The sequence below is a fragment of the Rhinolophus hipposideros genome (genome assembly GCF_964194185.1).
Source record: "Rhinolophus hipposideros genome assembly, chromosome: 13".
Classification (NCBI taxonomy): Eukaryota; Metazoa; Chordata; class Mammalia; order Chiroptera; family Rhinolophidae; genus Rhinolophus; species Rhinolophus hipposideros.
The window spans coordinates 50,976,809-50,998,293 of NC_138059.1; the positions used below are offsets into that span (position 1 = coordinate 50,976,809).

Below are 21,485 nucleotides of genomic sequence, written 5' to 3' on the forward strand. Positions count from 1 at the left end.
CAGAAATAAATGGATCATTTTTATACATTTTTGTAACCCTCTTACAACAAACCAAACTGCTAAATATGAAACTAAAGATTCCTCAAGTTGTTTTTCAAAATGTATGTGCAAATCTAAACTGAATATCCTTAATAACTCTCTTTTATAAATATACCAAAATAAACAAATATGACGTAAAGTCAATATGATAAAAATATAGTCAAGAATAAATGAACACTTATGTTACAGATAAATACAGAATAGCAACATGCTAAATCTTAATATACACAAGAAGGAGGAGGGGAAAAAATCTGAAATTTATTGAGAGTGTATTCAACATACTAATGCTTGTATTCAACTGTGCTAATACCTTAAAGATTTTAATGACCTTCAAAGAAGTTAAGAGATTTGCCTAAGATCACCAAACTAGTAGACAGAACCAGAATGCAAACCGAGGTCTTGAAGTCAAACGTCTACATTTTTTCCTGGTCGTATGAGCCATTCTGCAACACCACCTGTTCCCACACTGATCACCAAGGCACAATGAGCTGGTGGTAGGCTCTGCACGTTTTTCTCTTCCTCCTTCCACAGCCCACTAACACTCCTCTCGTGTTTTCTACTCATTCAAAAAGCACAACTTTCTGGACAGAGGAGGTCAAAAGTGCTATAAGCACCAAAGGCCTCCTCACCAAAGGCCCCACCACACTACGGTATCTCCCTATGACAGCTAATTATTCTAAGGAAGTGTTTTCTTCCACATTTATTAGTATTTTTCCAGTATTTCTCTCATAAAAACATGACCACAAAAAACTGATGCAAAAGCACATGATTACCCATGATTCACAACAAATCTGTACTTACTGAAGGTAGGACTGCCAGTTCACTTTGTTTGCACGAACTTCTGCAGCCTTGGCAGCAATAATGTTGGTTGGAACAGCAGCATCCACAGCACCACGGATATCCATTTTGGTCATCTAAATCTTATGATTGTGAATGTTTTCCAACAGATTTTCAATTCTGACGCAACGTAAAACCAGAATATCAGGTGTTATTATTTTTTAACTGTTACTATTATTAATATCATCATTATCACCTTAATCTCCCCAGGCATTCAACTTAAATAGCAAATATCCTAAATAATAAATATTATTATATTTCAAATCTTGCCCAATTATGCACTGCTTCATAAAATTCTCTATAGGTCTTTACTTTCCCAGGAATGGTTTTTTAACTATTGGCACAATATTGCAGTAAGAGTTTTTTAAGGTAACCATTTAAAATACTGACATCAAAAATCATGCTTAAGTAGAATAGGCATATAAAATAAAAAAATATTTTAAATGTATACAATTGGGATCAACTTTCCGCTTCAGACAGGAAAAATGAGAACCTGTATAGAACAGATAGGACCAATTATTTTATTTACATTTACTAAGCATCATTTTGAAGTAACAAGAAAAATCTGTAAGCCCTGTCTCAAATTAATCAAATGAAAATACCCAAAGTGGGAATGTAATTTCTTAGAAGACAGAGCTTTCTTTTTTCAACCAAAGGGCATAATATTTTCTAAATCAATTTTAGGAGAAATTTTTATAACAAATACCAGTTACAATTTAGGTACAGCCAAAAATGGGAGTCTAGTCTGACTGCAAGAACCTACAATAATGAGCTTTTAAGCAATTTTCACTCCTAAATTAACAGATAAAAGTTTAAGCCTGTTGTTATCACCACACAAAATATAGAGGTTCCTTTTCATAAAATATAAGCTCATGGTTATGGCCACAAAGAAGCTAAAATTCTATTCCAGGATCCCAATGACCTTAGTCAGTTTGGAACTTAATCTCTACGTTTGAGGATTGCTGCCTAAACAAGGAAGAGCGAGGTGGACTGGCAGGGCCCAAATACTAGAAACTGGCTCCATCCGGGACAAGGTGGAATCCTGGAACCAAACAGGTTCAGCCCCAGAGGCCCCTCCTGGGAAGCTGAAAGGGTCTCAGTTCGGTCATCTTGGTCCCTGAACAACTCGAACCTCCAGCAGGCGAGGGCCAAGGCCCAATCCTGGGGAAAGTATGCCTTTGATCTGTCTTCCCTCTCTCCCCAGCCTGCCTCCCCTCACGTTCCTTGCCCCTGCGGGGAAAGCTCTGGAGTTTCATAAACCTAGTTGAGGCCCGAACGGAAAGAAATCGGGGGAACCAGAACCGGAGGAGGATAGGAGGGGCCTAGGCGGCGAAACAACAGCACGCACCAAGGAAGGTGGAGAAACCGCCGGTTTCGCTTCACTTCGCTGGTGACGGAGACGAAACAACCTGAATGAGGCCGTACTATGCGAATCCTAGATACCCTACAACGCACCCAATGGCTGCAGGGAGGATGCGGCAGTCGGTCCGGAGCGTCGGGGCCTCCTCCAGGCTGGGCGCCGAGTCAGAACCTCTCCTGTCCGGTCCGGAGGCCTGAGCGGCGGCGGTGCACTCGGATACCGAAAAGTGAAGAGGTTCCAGCACCAAAGAGACGTTGAGGGCTGCACAGGCAGAAGCCAGCGCGAGCGGCTGCAGTAGAATGACAGGAAAGCCGGTCACGTGAGCAGAGGCATGTGACCGCCCGGAAGCGGAAGTCGGGAGGATCCAAAACAGCCAGCGGAGGGGCGTTGCGCTGTGGACGGACTAGCTAGGATCCCGCAGTTAGCTTGGAGAAGACCAGCAAAGTAGGAGTCTAGGAGGACTGCAGAGGTGGAGCCGGGGCTGGCGGCTCTGATGGGAGGGCAGTGCGGTGCGGCGACGTGGGGACCCCGAAACCCAGCGAGCCGCCAGAGGCAAAGAGCCAGCCCAAAAGTCATTTATCTTAACTTTTGTGAAGTTTGATTTAGTTCTTTTAAGTAGCTTGAATTTCACTTGGACTAACAGCTCAGTAAAGCAGGCGTTCTTATTCAGATTTTAACTAACGGGAATGAAACTGATGCTGAGACGTGGGTCAGAAAAGACATCTTGCTCTGCGGTTGCAGGTTTAGCAAATAATGTATGTTCTATGCAATACTTGCAATCATGCTTTAAAAAAAATAATTCATGTTTTTATCTAAAATTTAAATGTAACAGTATTTTGTGTGACAATACTATCTTGAGCCCAGGTTTTCCCCATTCCAGGCCTCAACTACCCTCTTTGTTTTATGATAAAGAGTAATAATACTACACTGCAACTACTGGCCAGGTATGGGGGGGGGGGGCGGGAGGAGAATGCCAAAAATAATGTATACTCATGACTTGTATTCGTCTTTTGTTACTGGTGTATATTGAGTATTACAATTTTAATACAAGTTTTTCCTTTCTTAAAATGTGTATACATTGTTTTGGCACCCTCTATATAATAGCACATTTTTGTTGACAGCACTAGAAGAGATTTGTAAGTATAACCAATACATTTCTACTAGAAATTTAAAGTTAGGTAAAGTTTTAAAACAATCAAAACCAATGGTACACATTGATAATTAATACCTACAAAAACAGTATATAATACTGCATTATGTTCTATTGCTGCTGTAACAAATTGCTACAAATTTACTGGCTTAAACCAACACAAATTATCTGACATGGGTTTCCCTGGACTGTTTGGCAGGGCCGAGTTCCTTTTGGAGGCTCTAGAGAAGAATCCATGTCCTTGCCTTCTCTGGTTTCTGGAGGCTGCTTGTATTTCTTGGCTCACAGCCCCCATCCTCCATCTTCAAAGTCAGCAACATTATCTCTCTCTCTCTCTCTCTCTCTCTCTCTCTCTCTCTCTCTCTCTCTCTCTCTCTCTCTCTCTCTGCCTCTCTCTCTCTCTCTGACCAGAGCTGGGAAGGATTCTCTGATTTTATGGGTCCACCTGGATAATCCTAACAACCCTCCCATCTCAAGGTTCTTCACTGGAATCATATCTGCAAACTTAGTTCCCTTTTGCCATGCTAATTAACATTTTCACAGGTTCCAGAGGTTAAGACATAGACACCTTTGGGGGACCATTATCCTGCCTATCACAAATATAAAGAGAAAGATAAATACTAATTTAACATAAGTTTGTTGAGGAAAGATACAAAGGGGTGTGCTATATACCTATATTATAGTTACAAAGTAAAATTTTTGAAAGAACTCTACCTAATGTTGCAAAATGTTAACCTTTTTAAATCTGAGTACTGAATACATAGGTAGGTATTCTTTTTATTGTTCTGTTTATTTGAATTTTTTTAAATAAAATTGATGCTATATGTCGAGTCCATTTATGTATATGTGAAACTCTAGCCTAAGTTAAAGATGGACTTGGTTACCAAAAAATAGTTGAAATTAAAATCAAAGTGGAATAAAAATCAAAAAAAGATTGCAGATAACTAACCTGAGTGATAGCTTAGTAAAATAACTCATTGGTAACAAACCTATGGGTCACAAAACTTTTTCCTTTAACAATAACGTTTTAAACTTGATACATGTTTCAGAAATTCTGGTAGTGAGGAAGGTATTCCCTCAGGGGTCGTTGAAGCTGTGTGGGACTTTGGGGTCATTGCAATGACTAGAGATAGAGTGCTACTGGCATACAGTGCCCAGGGATTAGGAAAAATAAATTTTTAGTGGGGACACCACCACAATGACACACACAAGGCATTTTCCAGCTGAAAATGTCAGTAGTGCTCTGTGGAGAAAGTGGGTGGATGACTGTTTGTACCTGATTAATTTGTCATTCCAAATATGAAGGCAGATTCCAGGCTATGGTATGAACATGGCCTTACTACAGAATGACATCCTTATGGAGATCTACCCAAATGTTAAATGTCCACACTCCATAACCAAGTTATCAAACTTCCAGGAATCTCTACTGCAAAACTATTAGCATGAGTATGCAAATGTACCAGGAATTTCAGTGCAGTATATTTTATAATAGCAACATTTTTTTTTTTAAATAGAAGGCAATTTGTAGTTGTCAGCTCAGGCTGCCATAACAAAATACCATAGCCTAGGTGGTAAATAACAGATATTTATTTCCCATAGTTCTGGAGGCTGGAATTCCAAGATCAAAGTGCTAGACATTTCAGTTCATGGTGAGGGCTTTCTTCCTGGCTTACAGATGGCTGCCCTTTCCTTGTGTCACATGGTGAAGAGAGCGAGCTCACAGGAGAGCTCCCTCCTGTCTCTTCATATGAGGACACTAATCCTATTGGATCAGGGCTCCCCCTTGTAACCTCAGTTAACCTTAATTAGCTCAATAAAATATTTATCTCCAAATATAGTTACACTGGGAATTGGGGCTTCATATGAATTTTGAGGTAATTTTAAACATTCAGTCTGTAGCACAATCCAAATTTAGTCCATCAACAGAGCAATGGAGAAAATAATACAATATCAAGCATTGAAGTATTATGCAATTATTAGAAAAGAATTTATATAGAGCTTTAAATTCTGACACAGGAAGACATTATGTTAAATGAAAAAAGCAATCTCAGATAACATGTACATAATATTTTTTTGTTCAGCTGTATGTTTATGTGTGTCTGTGTGTATGTAACAAAAATCTATAATGACACATATCAAAGTGCTTCTAAACAATGGATAACTATAGAGAGTGAGTTGTGATATGCTGACTTTTGATTTCTACTTTAAACATTTCTATGTAATTGCATGTATTTCAATCAGCATGTATTAATTTTGATGGTTAAAAATTGAAAACACAAAATTCACCAGGAAAGTCATCTGGGCTTGAAGTTTTTTTGGGGTGTGGGAAGGTTTTTTGTAACTACAATTTCAATGTCTTTAATAGATTTAAGGTTATGTAAGCAATCTATTTTTAAGTGAAATTTGATAGTATGTCTTTCAAAGAATTTTTCCGTTTCATCTAAATTGTCAATTTATTAGCAAAAAGTTGTTCCTAATATTCCCTATTATTAATATGATATCTACAGAATTAGTGCTGAGGTTACCTTTCTCATTTCTGATATAGTCATGTGTTGCACGAGCATATTTCTGTCAATAGTGGAATGCATAAACCATGGTGGTCCCATAGATTATAATGGAGCTGAAAAATTCCTGTCACCTGGCGATGTCATAGCCATCATAATGTCATAGTGGGGGGGGTCAACCAGCCAGACACATGCACCTAAGGAGCCTCTTTCAACATTTGGGACTTACAGGTAGCCGACAGGTGGCAACAGGCCTAGGGGGCCCTTGGCCTTTGTTAAGCTGACTCAGGCTCAATATTGGTAGCAGCCAGTCTCAGTTCACAGTGATGCCACCCCCACATGACTCCAGATCCAGCATGGGCAGCAGCCAACCACATACAGCTTTGAGGCTCCTACCAGGTAGCCATGGGCTGGTGACAGGCAGAGCTTAAATTGCCTTACATGAGAGCCCCACACAAGAGACACCAGAAACAACACACCCAAGAAGAGGTCAGCTTCAGACCACACCAGAGCACTACCTGGTTAGATCCACAAGTGGCACACCCAAAGGGGGTTCTCAATAGGCACAAGAGCCCACAGAGGAAAAGCTTCCTCTGAGCAGTCAGCCCTCATACAGCAGCTCATACACTGAGGATTGAGCATAGCCAATCCACATAGCCTGGGAGTCAATCCCACTGACTGACAAGCCAAAAACAATCAAGGTTCAACTACAACAGGAGAACACACACAACACAAGGAACACCTCTGGAACACATACACAGGAGATTAGGTAGACTGCACAATTTGACTACACAAACTACATAAGGCCACCCAGAAAAGACTGAGGGATATAAGTGAACTACCTAATACATAGAAGCAAACACAGAGCAGCAACCAGAATGAGAAAACAAAGAAATATGTCCCAAATAAAAGGACAGAAGAAACCTCCAGAAATGGAACTAAATGAAGTGGAGGCAACCAACCTACCGGAGACAGAGTTTAAAACACTGATTATAAGAATGCTGCAGGACCTTAGTGAGAATTTCAACAAAGAGATAGCAAGCATAAAGAAGGACACAGACCCAGACCGAAAGGAGTTGTATCAGATTACAGAGGAGCTGCAGCCCTCAAGAACTGGAAAAAGCCAGTTTGCAGCTGTGACCTAGAGAAGAGGTTGGGAGGAGTGTGACACTGCTGGGCTGGCAAGGGAGACAAAGGCACCTGCCTACCCAGCTCCCACCTTTTCTGGGCGGTTCCTGATAGGGCAATTAGAGCTGCAAAGAGACATGCAGTTGTTAGCAGCGGCTTGCAGAGGCAGCCTTGGGCTTTCAGAAGCTCAGAAATCTCATGCTATCCACGCCCCCCAATGGAAGAAGTGCCCTAAGACCTAGGCGACTTGCTCACAGAGAAGAAACCCACCTCCTGGTTGCTAGCGGTGGTGCTCTCAGTGCGCATTTGTGCAGGCGAGAGCAGAAACTGCACTGACTTTGTAAAAACTACCAACCACACCCCATAGCCCCACTCATCTAGAACTGCGTTGCCAGGGTCAGTTTGGACACCAGGTGGCCAGCTCTGCCTCCACAAGACGGAGAGGAGATTTTCTACAGCAGAGGACAAACCGGAGATAGCTTGGTGGACTTAACCAAGACTGGTGCTGTTTTCTTCCTTTTCTTTCTTTCTTTTTTTTTAAATTATTATCATCATTTTTAGTTATTTATACATTTATTTTTTCTTCCCCCTTTCTCTCTTTTTTTTTCTTTTCCTTGCTCTACTTTTCCTCCTCCTTTCTGTTTTTCTGTATTGATTTTTTTTGGTATTGCTGTTTTTTGTTTTGTTTTTTGTTTTGTTTTTTGTATTTTTGACATTTTTGTTTGTGTTGAGTGCTGGCTGTCAGCTGTTTTTATTTGTAAGTGCATTTATTTTTGTTGCTGTTGTTGTGCTTGTTGGCTTGTTTTGTTCTGAAATCACCCTATATGAGAGTCCAGCTCAAGAGGCACAAGAATCAACACACCCAGAGGCCAACTCCAGACCAAACCAGAGCATTACCAGGTATGACCTACAAGTGATACACCCAAAGGGAATTCTCTACAGGCACAAGAGGCCATAGGAGCCACGCCTCATCTGAGGGGTCAACATCACACAGCAGCTCATACACTATGGTCACAGCCAATTCTCACAGCTAGTCAGCCTGGGAGGCAATCCCAGGCACTCACAAACCAAAAGCAATCAAAATTCAACTACAACAGGAAAATACACACAACACACAGGAACAGCACACACAGGACAATAGGTAGACTGTACAATTCAAATATAGGGGACACATATTACATAAGACCACCCAGCAAAGACTGAGAGATATATGGGATCTACCTAATACATAGAAGCAAACACAGAGAGACAGCCAGAATGAGGAAACAAACATGTCCCAAATAAAAGAACAGAAGAATCCTCCAGAATTGAAACTAAATGAAACAGAGGTAACCAACATATCAGAGACAGAGTTCAGAACACTTATTATAAGACTGTTTAAGGAACTTAGTGAGAACATAAAGAAGAATACAGAAATCATAAAACATAACCAGTCAGAATTAAAAATACAATAACAAAAATAAAGAACACACTGGAAGGAATTACCAGCAGATTAGATGAAGCAGAGGATCAAATCAGTGACTTAGAAAACAAGGTAACAGAAATCACCTAATCAGAAAAACAAAAAGAAAAAAAAAGAATAAAAAACAATGAAAACAGTTTAAAAGACCTGTGGCATAACATCAAGTGCAACAACATGCACATCATAGGAAAACCAGAAGAAGAAAAGAGGGAGCAAGCAATTGAAAACATATTTGAAAAACTAATGTCCGAAAAATTCTCTAACCCAGTGAAGGAAATCGACATACAAGCCCAGGAAGTGCACAGAGTTCCAGCCAAGATGAACCCAACAGGCCCACACCAAGATGAATTATAGTTAAAATGACAAAGGTTAAACACAAAGAGAGTCACTTACAAGGTGCACAATTAAGACTATCAGCTGACTTTTCTATAGAAACTTTGCAGGCCAGAAGGGAGTGGCAGGAGATATTCAAAGTGATGAAAAACAAAGGCCTACAACATAGATTGCTTTACTTAGCAAAGCTATCATTTAAAATTGAAAGAAAAATAAAAAGCTTCCCAGAAAAGAATAAGTTAAAGGAATTCGTTACCGCATAGCCAGCATTGCAGGAAATGCTAAAAGTGCTTTTTTAAGCAGAAGAAAGATGAAAACAATCTAATTAATGAATACCAGAAATACAAATAACAAAATGGCAATAATTATGTACTTATCAATAATCACTTTAAATGTAAATGTATTAAATGCTCCAATCAAAAGATATAGGGTGGCTGAGTGGATAAGAAAACAAGACACTTGGATATGCTGCATACAAGAGACTCACCTCGGATCAAATGACACACACAGGCTGAAAGTAAAGGGATGGAATAAGATATTTCATGCAAATGGAAATGAGAAAAAATCTGGAGCAGCAGTAATTATATTGTACAAAACAGATTTTAAAATGAAGAATATAATAAAAGATAAAGAAGGGCACTACATAACAATAAAGGGATTGATCCAACAAGAGGATATAACCCCGATAAACATCTATGCACACTTTAGGAGCACCTAAATATATAAAACAGATATTGACCAATAAAGACAGGGATCAACAGTAACACTATCATACTAGGGGACTTCAACACACCAATGACACGAAGGGACAGACCCTCCAGACAGAAAATCTTTATGGAAATAGTGACATAAATAACACATTAGACCAGTTGGATTTAATCAATGTTTTTAGAGCATTTCACACCAAAGGTGCAGAATATACATGCTTCTTGAGTGCACATGGAACATTTTCCAAGATAGACCACATGTTAGGCCACAAAACAAGTCTCAATAAATTTAAGAAAATTGAAATCATATCTAGCATCTTCTCTGACCACATTGCTATGGAATTAGAAATCAATTACAAAAACAAAAAAAAACAAAAAAAAACCCTGGAAAACACACAAATACATGCAGCCTGAATAACATGTTACTAAATAATGAATGGGTCAACAATGAGATCAAGGAAGAAATCAAAAGATACCTTGAGACAAATGAAAAAGAAAACACCACGACCCCAAATCTATGGGATGCAGTGAAAGCAGTCCTAAGAGGGAAATTCATAGCAATACAGGCCAACCTACAGAAACTAGAAAAATATCAAATCAACGGTCTATCTTTACACCTGAGGGAACTAGACAAAGAACAGCAAAATAAGTCCAAAGTGAGTACAAAGAGGAAATAGTAAAGATCAGAGTGGAAATAAATAATATAGAGACCAACAATACAAAAGAACAATGAAAGCTAGAGCTGGTTTTTTGAAAAAATAAACTAAATTGACAAACCTTTACCTGATTCATCAAGAAAAAAAGAGAGGACCCAAAATAATAAAATCAGAAATGAAAGATGAGAAGTGACAACAGACACCACAGAAATACAAAATACTTTAAGAAAATTCTATGAGCAACTATATGCCAACAAATTAGACAATCTGGAAGAAATGGATAAATTCCTAGAAGCACACAATCTCCCAAGGCTGAATCACGAAAAAATAGAAAATCTGAACAGATCAATTACTACCAATGAAATTGAATCAGTAATCAACAAGCTCCAAAAAAAAAAAATGCTAGACAAGGTGACCTCACAGGTAAAATTTACCAAACATTCAAAAAAGAATTATGACCTATTCTTCTCAAACTACTCAAAAAAATCCTTCAGGAGGGAAGTCTCAAGCTCATTTTATAAGGACACTATTACCCTGATCCCAAAACCAGACAAACACATTACAAAAGAAAGAAAACTATAGGCTGATATTTCTAATGAACATAGATGCAAAAATCCTCAACAAAATATTAGCAAACCAAATTCAGCAATACATTAAAAAGATCATACACCACGATCAAGTGGGACTCATTCCTGGTATGCAAGGTTGGATCACTATCAGCAAATCAATTGATGTGATACATCACATTAACAAAATTAAAAATAAAAAACATATGGTCATATCAATAGATACAGAAAAAGCATTTGACAAAATCCAGCATTCACTTATGGTAAACATTCTCAGCAAAGTGGAAATAGAGGGAACATATCACAACATAATAAAGGCCATATATGACAAACTCAAAGCTAATATCATACTCAGTGGGGAAAAGGTAAAATCATTCCCCCTTAAGAACAGGAACAAGTCAAGGGTGCCCACTTTCATCACTTTTATTCAACATAATACTGGAAATTCTAGCCTCAGCAATCAGATAAGAAAAGGAAAAGAAAAGGTCATCCAAATTGGAAAGGAGGAAGTAAAATTGTCATTCTTTGCAGATGACATAATACTATATATAAAGAACCCTAAAGCCTTCACCAAGAAACTTTAGAACTGATAAATAAATTTAGTAAAGTAGCAGGACACAAAATTATATTCAGAAATCAGTTGCACTTGTATACACCAATAACAAACTATCAGAAGGAGCAATTAAATAAACAATTCCATTTACAATTGCTTCAAAAACAATAAATACTTAGGAATAAATTTAACTGAAGAAGTAAAAGAACTGTACTCAGAAAATTATGACACTGAAGAGAGAAATTAAAGAAGATACAAATAAATGGAAACATATACATGCTCATGGACAGGAAGAATTAATATAGTTAAAATACCCATTCTACCTAAGGCAGTATATAGATTAAACACAAACACTATCAAATTACCAATGATATTTTTCACAGAACTAGAACAAATAATCCTAAAATTTATATGGAACCGGAAAAGACCATGGATAGCCATGGCAATCTTGAGAAATAAGAACAAAGTGGGAGGTATCATGCTACGTGACATCAAATCATACTACAAAACTATAGTAATCAAAACAGCATGGTATTGGCATAAAAACAGACACATAGCTCAATGGAACAGAATAGAGAGCCCAGAAATAAATCCATTCATATACTGTCATTTAATCTATGACAATGGAAGCAAGAATTTATATTGAGGTAAAGAGAATCTATTTAGTAAATGGTGCTGGGAAAACTGGACAGATAAATGCAAAAAAAAAAAATGAAACTGGATCATCTTCTTAAACCACATACAAGAATAAAGTCAAAATGGATTAAATGTAAGACCTGAAACCATAAAACTCCTAGAAGAAAATATAAGAAACAAATTTGCAGAATTTACCCTTAGTCACATTTGTACTTACATGTCCCCTCAAGCAAGGGAAGCAAAAGAAAAAATAAACATGTGGGACTACATCAAATTAAAACGTTTTTTCACAGCAAAGGAAACCAGGAATAAAACAAAAAGGTATTCTACTGAAAGGGAAAAGATATTTGCCAATGACACATCTGATAAGGGATTAATATCCAAAATTCATTTTATAAACCTCATATAAATCAACACCAAAAGAACAAACAACCCAATTAAAAAATGGGCAGAGGATATGAAGAGACATTTCTCTAAAGAGGACATACAGATGGCCAACAGACATATGAAAAGATACTCAATGTCACTAATCATCAGAGAAATGCAAATAAAAACTACAATGAGATACTACCTCACTCCGGTCAGAATGGTTATTGTCAATATAATCAACAACAAGTGTTAGCAAGGATGTGGAGAAAAGGGAACTCTCCTGCACTGTTGGTGGGATTGCAAATTGGTGCAGCCACTGTAGAAAACAGTATGCACGTTCTTCAAACAATGAAAAATGGAATTACCTTATGACCCAGCAATTCCACTAATGGGTTTTTATCAAAAAAATCCATGACATTAATTAGAAAAAATATATGCACCTCTATGTTTCTTGCAGTTCTATTCACAATAGCCAAGATATGGAAACAACCGAAATGTCCATCAATAAATGACTTGTTAAAGAAAATGTGGTACATTTATATAACAAAGTACTACTCGACTATTAAAACAAAAGTGAAATCTTACCATTCGTAAAAACATGGATGGACCTAAAGAATATTATGCTAAGTGAAATAAGTAAGACTGAGAAAGACAAATGCCATATGATGACTTCACAAATTTAATTATTCAAACTGGTATGTGGGATAAAAACTGAAAGCAACAAAAAAAATAAGAGAAACAAAAAAACGAGAACTCACAGAATCAGACAACAGTTTAATGGTTACCAGAGGCTAAGTGGTTTCCCTCTTATAAGAGGGAAAAGTGTCAAATATGTGGTGATGGAAGGAGAATTGACTCTAGGTGGTGAACAGACAATGCAATATATACATGATATAGATGATAAAGAAATGTACATTTGAAACAATACTATTTTACTAAATAATGACACCCCAGTAAATTTAATCTTAAAAAAGAATACAGGTAATCAAAATGGCAGGGGGAGGTGAGCCTCTGGAAAGGGCCACTGGAATTTACAACTAATAGAACAACAATAACTCCACAAAGGACTTCTTGCACAGCAGACGGGCAAGACGAAAGGCCCACTACTGAATTCACCTAAAGGTGGGCAAATCGCGTGAATGGGGGGAGGGGGAATGTAGAAGTGCAGAGACAGAGCCTCTTGGGCACAGGATGAAGACCTAGCTCAGTGCTCCAAGCTCTCTGCATCCCGGGAGCTGCGGGAGAGGGAAGAACTTGGACTGCTAGGGCTCTGTTTACACCCCACAGGGATGAGGGGACAGCATATAACTCGGCTGAACTAAACCCTCACGGCAGAAACCTCAGACAAAAGACTGAGAGAAGAAGGCTGAAAAAGGTGGTTTAAGCCCTCACTGCTGAGCAGAGAATGGAAACCTTAGGCACTGAGACTACCCGCCCCCTCCCTACTCCCCAGAGCGCACCCCGCTCTCCCTGACCGGTGCTAGAAGCAGAAGAGTAGCAGTGTCAGATCAAAAGAACAGAATTTTGCTATTCTGAGAACTGTGGACAGCAGACACAGATTCACAGACCAACTAGTTCTGGCAAAGGGGAGGGAGCTGTGGAAGCAGGACCGGCTGTGGTGGTGGTCACCGCCGTTGCTCTGGGCCACCTCTCACAACTCACCCCGCCCCTGGCCCCACCTATCTGGGCTGATCCCTGCAGGAGTAAACAGAACTGCTGAAACACACGGGCTCCGAATCTGGTACAGGAAGAGCTTTGGAACTTCAAAACACAAGAAAGACCTCTTCCTATCAAGCTGTGCCAAAAGCCACTCCTGTAGATGCCTAGGAAAAGAAATCATAAATCAGTAATTGCCATGAATAACCAAGGCAACAAGACAGCTCAGAAAGAAACTGAAAAGTCTCCAGAAAAGGAACTTAAAGATATGGAAATATGTGACTTAAATGACATAGAATTCAAGATTGCAGTTCTGAAAAAACAACGAGCTGCAAAAAAACACAGAAAGGCAGTTTAGTTAACTCAGAAACACAATCAAAGAAAAACACGAGCATTTTACGAAAGAGATTGAAATTTAAAAAAGAAACCAAATAGAATTTCTGGAGATTAAGAATTCAATAGAAGAAATTAAGAATAAAATAGCCACTTTAGGTAGTGGAGTTGACCAGATGGAGGAAAGAATCAGTGACATCGAAGACAGAAAACTGGAAATGACAAGGATAGAAGAAGAGACTTGAGACTTAAAAGAAATGAAACAACTCTACAAGAACTTTCTGACTATATCAGGAAGAATAGTATAAGAATAATGGGCATACCAGAAGAAGAAGAAAGAAAGAAGGGAACAGAGAATATATTCAAACAAATTGTCGATGAGAACTTCCCAAACTTGTGGACAGAACTGGATCCTCGAATCCAAGAAGCAAATAGAACACCTCATTACCGCAATCACAACAGGCCTTCTCCAAGGCACATTGTATTGAAGCTGTCTAAAATCAATGACAAAGAAAGAATCCTCAAGGCATCCAGGAAAAAGAAGACAGTAACCTACAAAGGAAAGCCCATTAGATTATCCTCAGATTTTTCAACAGAAACTCTACAAGCCAGGAGGGAGTGTAACCAAATATTCAAACTATTGAAAGGGAGAAATTATTAGCCAAGAATAATACATCCAGCAAACTGACTATGTCCCAATATATGGTCTATCCTTGAGAATGTTCCATGTACACTAGAAAAAAATTGTATAGTCTGATATTTTAGGATGAAGTGCTCTATAAATATCAATTATGTCCATTTCATCTAATGTGTCACTTAGGGCTGATATTTCGTTATTTATTTTCTGTTTGGATGATGTATCCATAGCTGTCAATGATGTATTTAAGTCCCCTAGTACAATTGTGTTTTGGTCAATTTCTCCCTTTAGTTCTGTTAGTAGTTGCTTGGTATATTTCGGTGCTCCCTGATTGGAGGATGCTCCCTGATGAAGGAGGAATAAAGACCTTTCCAGACATACAGAAGCTGAGGGAATTTTCTAATAAATGACCTGCACTACAAGAATACTAAAAGAGGCTATTTGACCACCATCAACAGGGAAAATTTGTGACAACCAAAAGATAAAAAGGGAAAGAGTACAGGCATGAACTGGAATATGGGAATGGAGAAAGTCAGTGTGCTGAAGAAAATGGAATACTCTAAATATCATACTTTCTTTTACATAAACTTAAGGGTAACCATTTAAAAAAAAATCCAGAACTGAAATATATACTATAGTAAAAGAAGAAACAGAGGGAAACATCATAGAATACCACCACACAGAAATAATAGACAACAACAAAAAGGCAAAGAAACAATGGAGACACAGCAGTACCAGAAAACTAAAGATAGAATGACAGGAAATCCTCACATATCAATAATTGCCCTAGATGTAAATGGACTGAACTCAACAATAAGAAGGCAAAGAGTAGCAGATTGGATCAAACACCTAAACCTAACCATATGCTGTCTCCAAGAGACACATCTCAGCTACAAGGATAAGCATAGACTCAAAGTGAAAGGGTGGAAATTGTAACTCGAAGCAAATGGTATCCAGAGAAAATCAGATGTAGCCATACTGATATCAGATGAAACATAATTCAGGGTGAAAAAGGTAACAAGACACAAAGATGGACATTTCATCAATGTAAAGGGGATTATACAACAAGAAGACGTACATGTCATGAATATTTATGCCCCCCAATCAGGGAGCACCGAAATATACCAAGCAACTACTAACAGAACTAAAGGGAGAAATTGACCAAAACACAATTGTACTAGGGGACTTAAATACATCATTGACAGCTATGGATACATCATCCAAACAGAAAATAAATAACGAAATATCAGCCCTAAGTGACACATTAGATGAAATGGACATAATTGATATTTATAGAGCACTTCATCCTAAAATATCAGACTATACAATTTTTTTCTAGTGTACATGGAACATTCTCAAGGATAGACCATATATTGGGACATAGTCAGCCTCAGAAAATTTAAGAAGATTGAAATCATACCAAGCATATTCTCTGATCACAAGCTATGATATTGGATATCAACTGAAAAAGAAAGCAGGAAAAAACACAAATACATTGAGATTAACCAACATACTTTTAAAGAATGACCAGGTCAAAGAAGAAATTAGAGGAGAGATCAAAAGATACAAAGAAACAAATGACAATTGACATACATCCTACCAAAATTTTGGAGATGTAGCAAAAGCAGTTTTAAGAGAGAAATTTATATCATTACGTGCCTATCTCAAGAAAGAAGAAAAATTCCAAATAAACAACCTCATGTTACACCTTAAAAACTAGAAAAAGAAGAACAAATCAATCCCAAGGTCAGCAGAAGAAAGGAAATAACAAAAATCAGAGCAGAACTAAATGAAATAGAGAACAAAAAGACAATAGAAAAAATTAATGTGACAAAGAGCGGGTACTTTGAAAAGATTAACAAAATTGACAAACCCTTGGCAAAACTCACTAAGATAAAAAGAGAGAAGACACTAATTAACAAAATCAGAAATGAAAAAGGGGAAGTTATCACAGACACCACAGAAATACAAAGGATCATACAAGAATACTATGAAGGACTATATGCCACCAAATTCAATAACCTAGAAGAAATGCACAAGTTCTTAGAAACATATAGCCTTCCTAGGCTGAACCATGAAGAACTGGAAAATCTAAACAGACCGATCACCAGTAGTGAAATTGAATCAGTCATCCAAAACCGTCCCAAAAGCAAAAGTCCTGGACCAGATGACTTCACTAGTGAATTCTCCCAAACCTTCAAACAGGATCTAATACCAATCCTGCTCAAAATCTTCCAAAAAATTGAAGACGACACAGTACTTCCTAACTCACTTTATGAGGCCAACATTACGCAGATACCAAAACCTGGTAAGGACAAAACAAAGAAAACTACAGACCAGTATCTCTGATGAATACTGATGCAAAAATCCTAAACAAAATTCTGGCAAATAGAATACAACAATGCATTAAAAAGATTATTCTTCACGACCAAGTGGGGTTCATCCCAGGGGCACAAGGATGGTTCAGCTACCGTAAATCCATCAATGTGATACATCACATAAACAAAATAAAGGACAAAAATCATATGATTCTATCAATTGATGCAGAAAAAGCATTTGACAAAATACAACATCCATTTATGATTAAAACACTTAATAAAATAGGTACAGAAGGAAAATTCCTTAACATAACAAAGGCCATATATGACAAACCCTCAGCTAATCTCATAATTACTGGTGAAAAACTGAAGGCCTTTGCTCTATGTTCAGGAACACGACAGGGCTGTCCTCTATCAACTCTGCTTTTCAACATAGTGTTGGAAGTCCTTGCCAGAGCAATTAGGCAAGAGAAAGAAATAAAATGCATCCAAATTGGGAATGAAGAAGTTAAATTGTCACTCTTTGCAGATGATGCTGTATATAAAAAACCCTAACGACTCCACAAAAAGCTATTAGAAATAATCAAATAATTAGAAATATTAGAAATAATTAGAAATATTAGAAATAATCAAATAATCAAAAAGTATTAGAAATAATGAAACCACATAAATATGGACAGATAATTTTTGACAAAGAATCTAAAAACATACAATAGAGGAAAGACAGCCTCTTCAATAAATGGTGCTGGCAGAATTGGATAGCCACGTGCAAAAGAATGAAACTGGACTGCTATCTGTCACCATGTACCAAAATTAATTCAAAATGGATCAAAGACTTAAGCATAAGACCTGGCACTACAAACTGCATAGAAGAAAACATAGGTACTAAACTTATGGACCTTGGGTTCAAAGAGCATTTTATGAATTTGACTCCAAAGGCAAGGAAAGTAAAAGCTAAAATAAACGAATGGAATTATATGATACTTAAAAGCTTTTGCACAGCAAAAGAAACCAGCGACAAAATAAAGAGGCAACCGATTGAATGGGAGAAGATTTTTGCAAACAGTGCCTCCGATAAGGGGCTAATATCCAAAATATACAAGAAACTCATGAAGCTCAACAACAATAAAAACAAACAACCCGATTGAAAAATGGGCAGAGGACCTGAAGAAACATTTCTCCAAAGAGGACACAAATGGCAAATAGACATATGAAAAAATGCTCAACATCACGAATCATCAGAGAAATGCAAATAAAAACCACAGTGAGATATCACGTCACCCCAGTCAGAATGGCTATCATTAACAAGACAAATAGTAACAAGTGTTGGAGAGGCTGTGGAGAAAAAGGAACCCTCATACACTGTTGGTGGGAATGCAGACTGGTGCAGCCTTTATGGATGGCAGTGTGTTGGTTCCTGAAAAAATTACGAATAGAATTACCATGTGACCCAGATTTTTTGGTATCTACGCAAAAAATTTGAAAACATTTATACATAAAGACACGTGTGCTCCAATGTTCATTGCAGCTTTGTTTACGGTGGCCAAGACATGGAAACAACCAAAATGTCCTTCCATAGATGAATGGATAAAGAAGTTGTGGTATATATACACAATAGAATACTGTTCAGTGGTAAGAAAAGATGATATAGGAACATTTGTGACAACATGGATGGATCTTGAGAGTATAATTCTAAGCAAAATAAGTCAGACAGAAAAAGCAGAGAACTGTATGATTTCACTGATATGTGGTATATAAACCAAAAACAACAAAAGAACAAGACAAACAAATGAGAAACAAAAATTCATAGACACAGACAATAGTTTAGTGGTTACCAGAGGGTAAGGGGGGTGGGGGGTGGGCGATGAGGGTAAGGGGGATAAAATACATGGTGATGGAAGGAGAACTGACTCTGGGTGGTGAATACACAATGGGATTTATGGATGACGTAATACAGAGTTGTACACCTGAAATCTATATAAATTTGCTAACAATTGTCACCCCAATAAATGTTTAAAAAAACGAAAAAAAGAATACAGATACTGAAAGGAAGTGATTAAAAAGTGAAAGACTGAATTTGTTTTTATTCTTGGAGAAAATACATTAAAAACTTAGAAATAACCTATTAAACCACTGGTGTAAAATTGATTTATGTAGTTATTGTTATGGGCTGATTATTGCCCCACCAAATTGATATGTTGACTGCCAATCCTCAGTACCTCAAACTGTGACTGTATTTGGAGGTAGAATCTTTATAGAAATGACTAAGTTAAAATGAGGCAATTAGGGTGGGCCCTAATCCAATAGGACTGAAATTAAGATACAAACATTGCTGAAGAATATGCACTGCCTCTCTATAGCCTGTAGAACAAAATTCATACTTCCTAGTTTAGTATACAATGTCCCCAACAATTTGGTCCCAACACCTAAAAAATCTTACGTCCTATTACTTTCCTGGTGTCCCAGTCCAATTGTTATCACATGCTTCTTTTGACTGATGGGTTTTGTGTTTTCTCCTTTACTCACCTCTCTCCCTGTACCAAGAATCCCCTCCTGGCTCTCCTCTGCCTAGTCGCCCTCACCCATCAAAAAGGGCCCAACCATGACCTACGTATAACCCTGACTATCTGCATCATTCAGTTGCTACTTAATCCAAACCTTAAACATTTCTCTATATTTTTATATTAATCTGATACCGGAGTTTACGTATGTTCACACCTCATGCATTTATTCAACAGATTTTGGAGATTTTTCTATGTGTCAGAATGTGTTAAGCACTGGGGATACAATGTCAAATAAGATATGGTCTCAGACCTCAAAGCATTCATAGTATTGTTAGGGAGGAAGAAAATTTCAACTTTAATTTATTTAATAAGCCTTATGTTAAACCTCAACTATGTGTCAGAAACCATGCTAAATACTGGAGAATGATTAAGATGACTTGTGGGAAAGAAAGGCATGTAGTACCTTTCTTTGTAGTACCATATGATGCATTGATAACCTCTTCATGCATTAAGGTATGTTGTAACCTCAGCAGTAAGAAAGAAAGGGAAAGAAACAGGAAAAGGTAGGGTAAGATCATCAGCATTCAACTAGCTATGAAAATCGCCATGGAAAACATCCTAGAACACTGGGTACTGAGATCAAGAAAGTCAGAGCATCTGTTTCCTAGGCACTGAAAGTGGGGAGGATCTTTAGATACTGTCCTAGTCAGGATTGGCTTAGGAACCTCACCCTTCTGAGCATGGTGACAATGTTTTCAACATCTTCAGACAGATAGGTTTGGAGATGTCAGGATGGACCTGTCGTATTTATTCAGTCAAGACTCAGAGCTTACTTCTCCCAGGGTATTTACATTCAGATATAATTTATTTATGAATTGATGAATGAAGAACAACAAAATATTGCTTCCTACTTAGATTGATCTACAGTAAATAGATAGCATCAGGGATCTGGCTACCAAAATGCTAACATTTGGTGCACATCTACTATAAATAATAACTCTGAAGAGGCACTATTTCCATAGTTCCCATTTCCATATATATATATGCTTGCTATAACATATCCAGTTTTATTACTTAACAAGAATTATTAAACAGTAATATTACAGAATTAGGACAAACTTCAAGGCTGGTTGACTCAACCATTCCACAATGTCATCAAAACCCTAGATTCTTGCTAAATCTCCTCTCTGTCACCTTCATAAAAACCCTCATGGTTATGAGATGGTTGCCAAAAGAAATCAAGGCTACTTCCTCATTTACAACTGACGAAAGTAGTTGGTTTCAAATGGCTTGGTCTTAAAAGCAGAGAAGGCTCTTGTTCAGAAGTCTCCTGCAATCCTCTCCCTACGTCTCACTGGCCCAAACCAATGTACGCATGCCCTTGCCCAAACAGACTATTTCCTAACAGGCAAAGGTGATGTAATTACTAAGACTGACTTAGTCAAATGGAGTGCAGTGGGTGATAGAGAATCAGAATATGATGTTAGGCACTGAGGAGAATTATGAAGGAAAAATGAACACATTGCATTTGCCATCTGTTCACTTGCTATATAATATTTTTAATAATTCTTATTATCAGGAAACTTATGTAAGTTGACCAAGAAGTTGCATACTGACATGTAGCTTTTACTCTAAACATACATTTTTAAAAGATTATTATTATTACTTTTTTTACTTAGACGTTTATCATGTATATCCCTCACACTGTGTGGGCCCCCCACCCCCCATCCACTATCA

General features: G+C 37.7%; 1 protein-coding gene across 9 annotated transcripts in view; it reads right to left on the reverse strand.

The window, feature by feature from the left end:
- The window catches only part of ATP6V1H (ATPase H+ transporting V1 subunit H), a 241,057-nt gene that overhangs the window by 163,945 nt on the left and 55,627 nt on the right, over positions 1-21,485 (reverse strand). For 2 of the 9 annotated variants that reach the window (XM_081070992.1, XM_081070988.1), the window contains exons 1-2: positions 2,332-2,579; positions 841-996 (exon numbers count right to left, since the gene is read on the reverse strand). In XM_081070992.1, the coding sequence (XP_080927118.1) occupies positions 841-953 (113 nt within the window). In that variant the 5' untranslated portion in view covers positions 954-996; positions 2,332-2,579. Of the gene's footprint in view, positions 1-840; positions 997-2,224; positions 2,580-21,485 lie in introns of those variants that run through there. The other 7 variants (XM_081070994.1, XM_081070990.1, XM_081070993.1 and 4 more) reach the window with 5 other exon arrangements.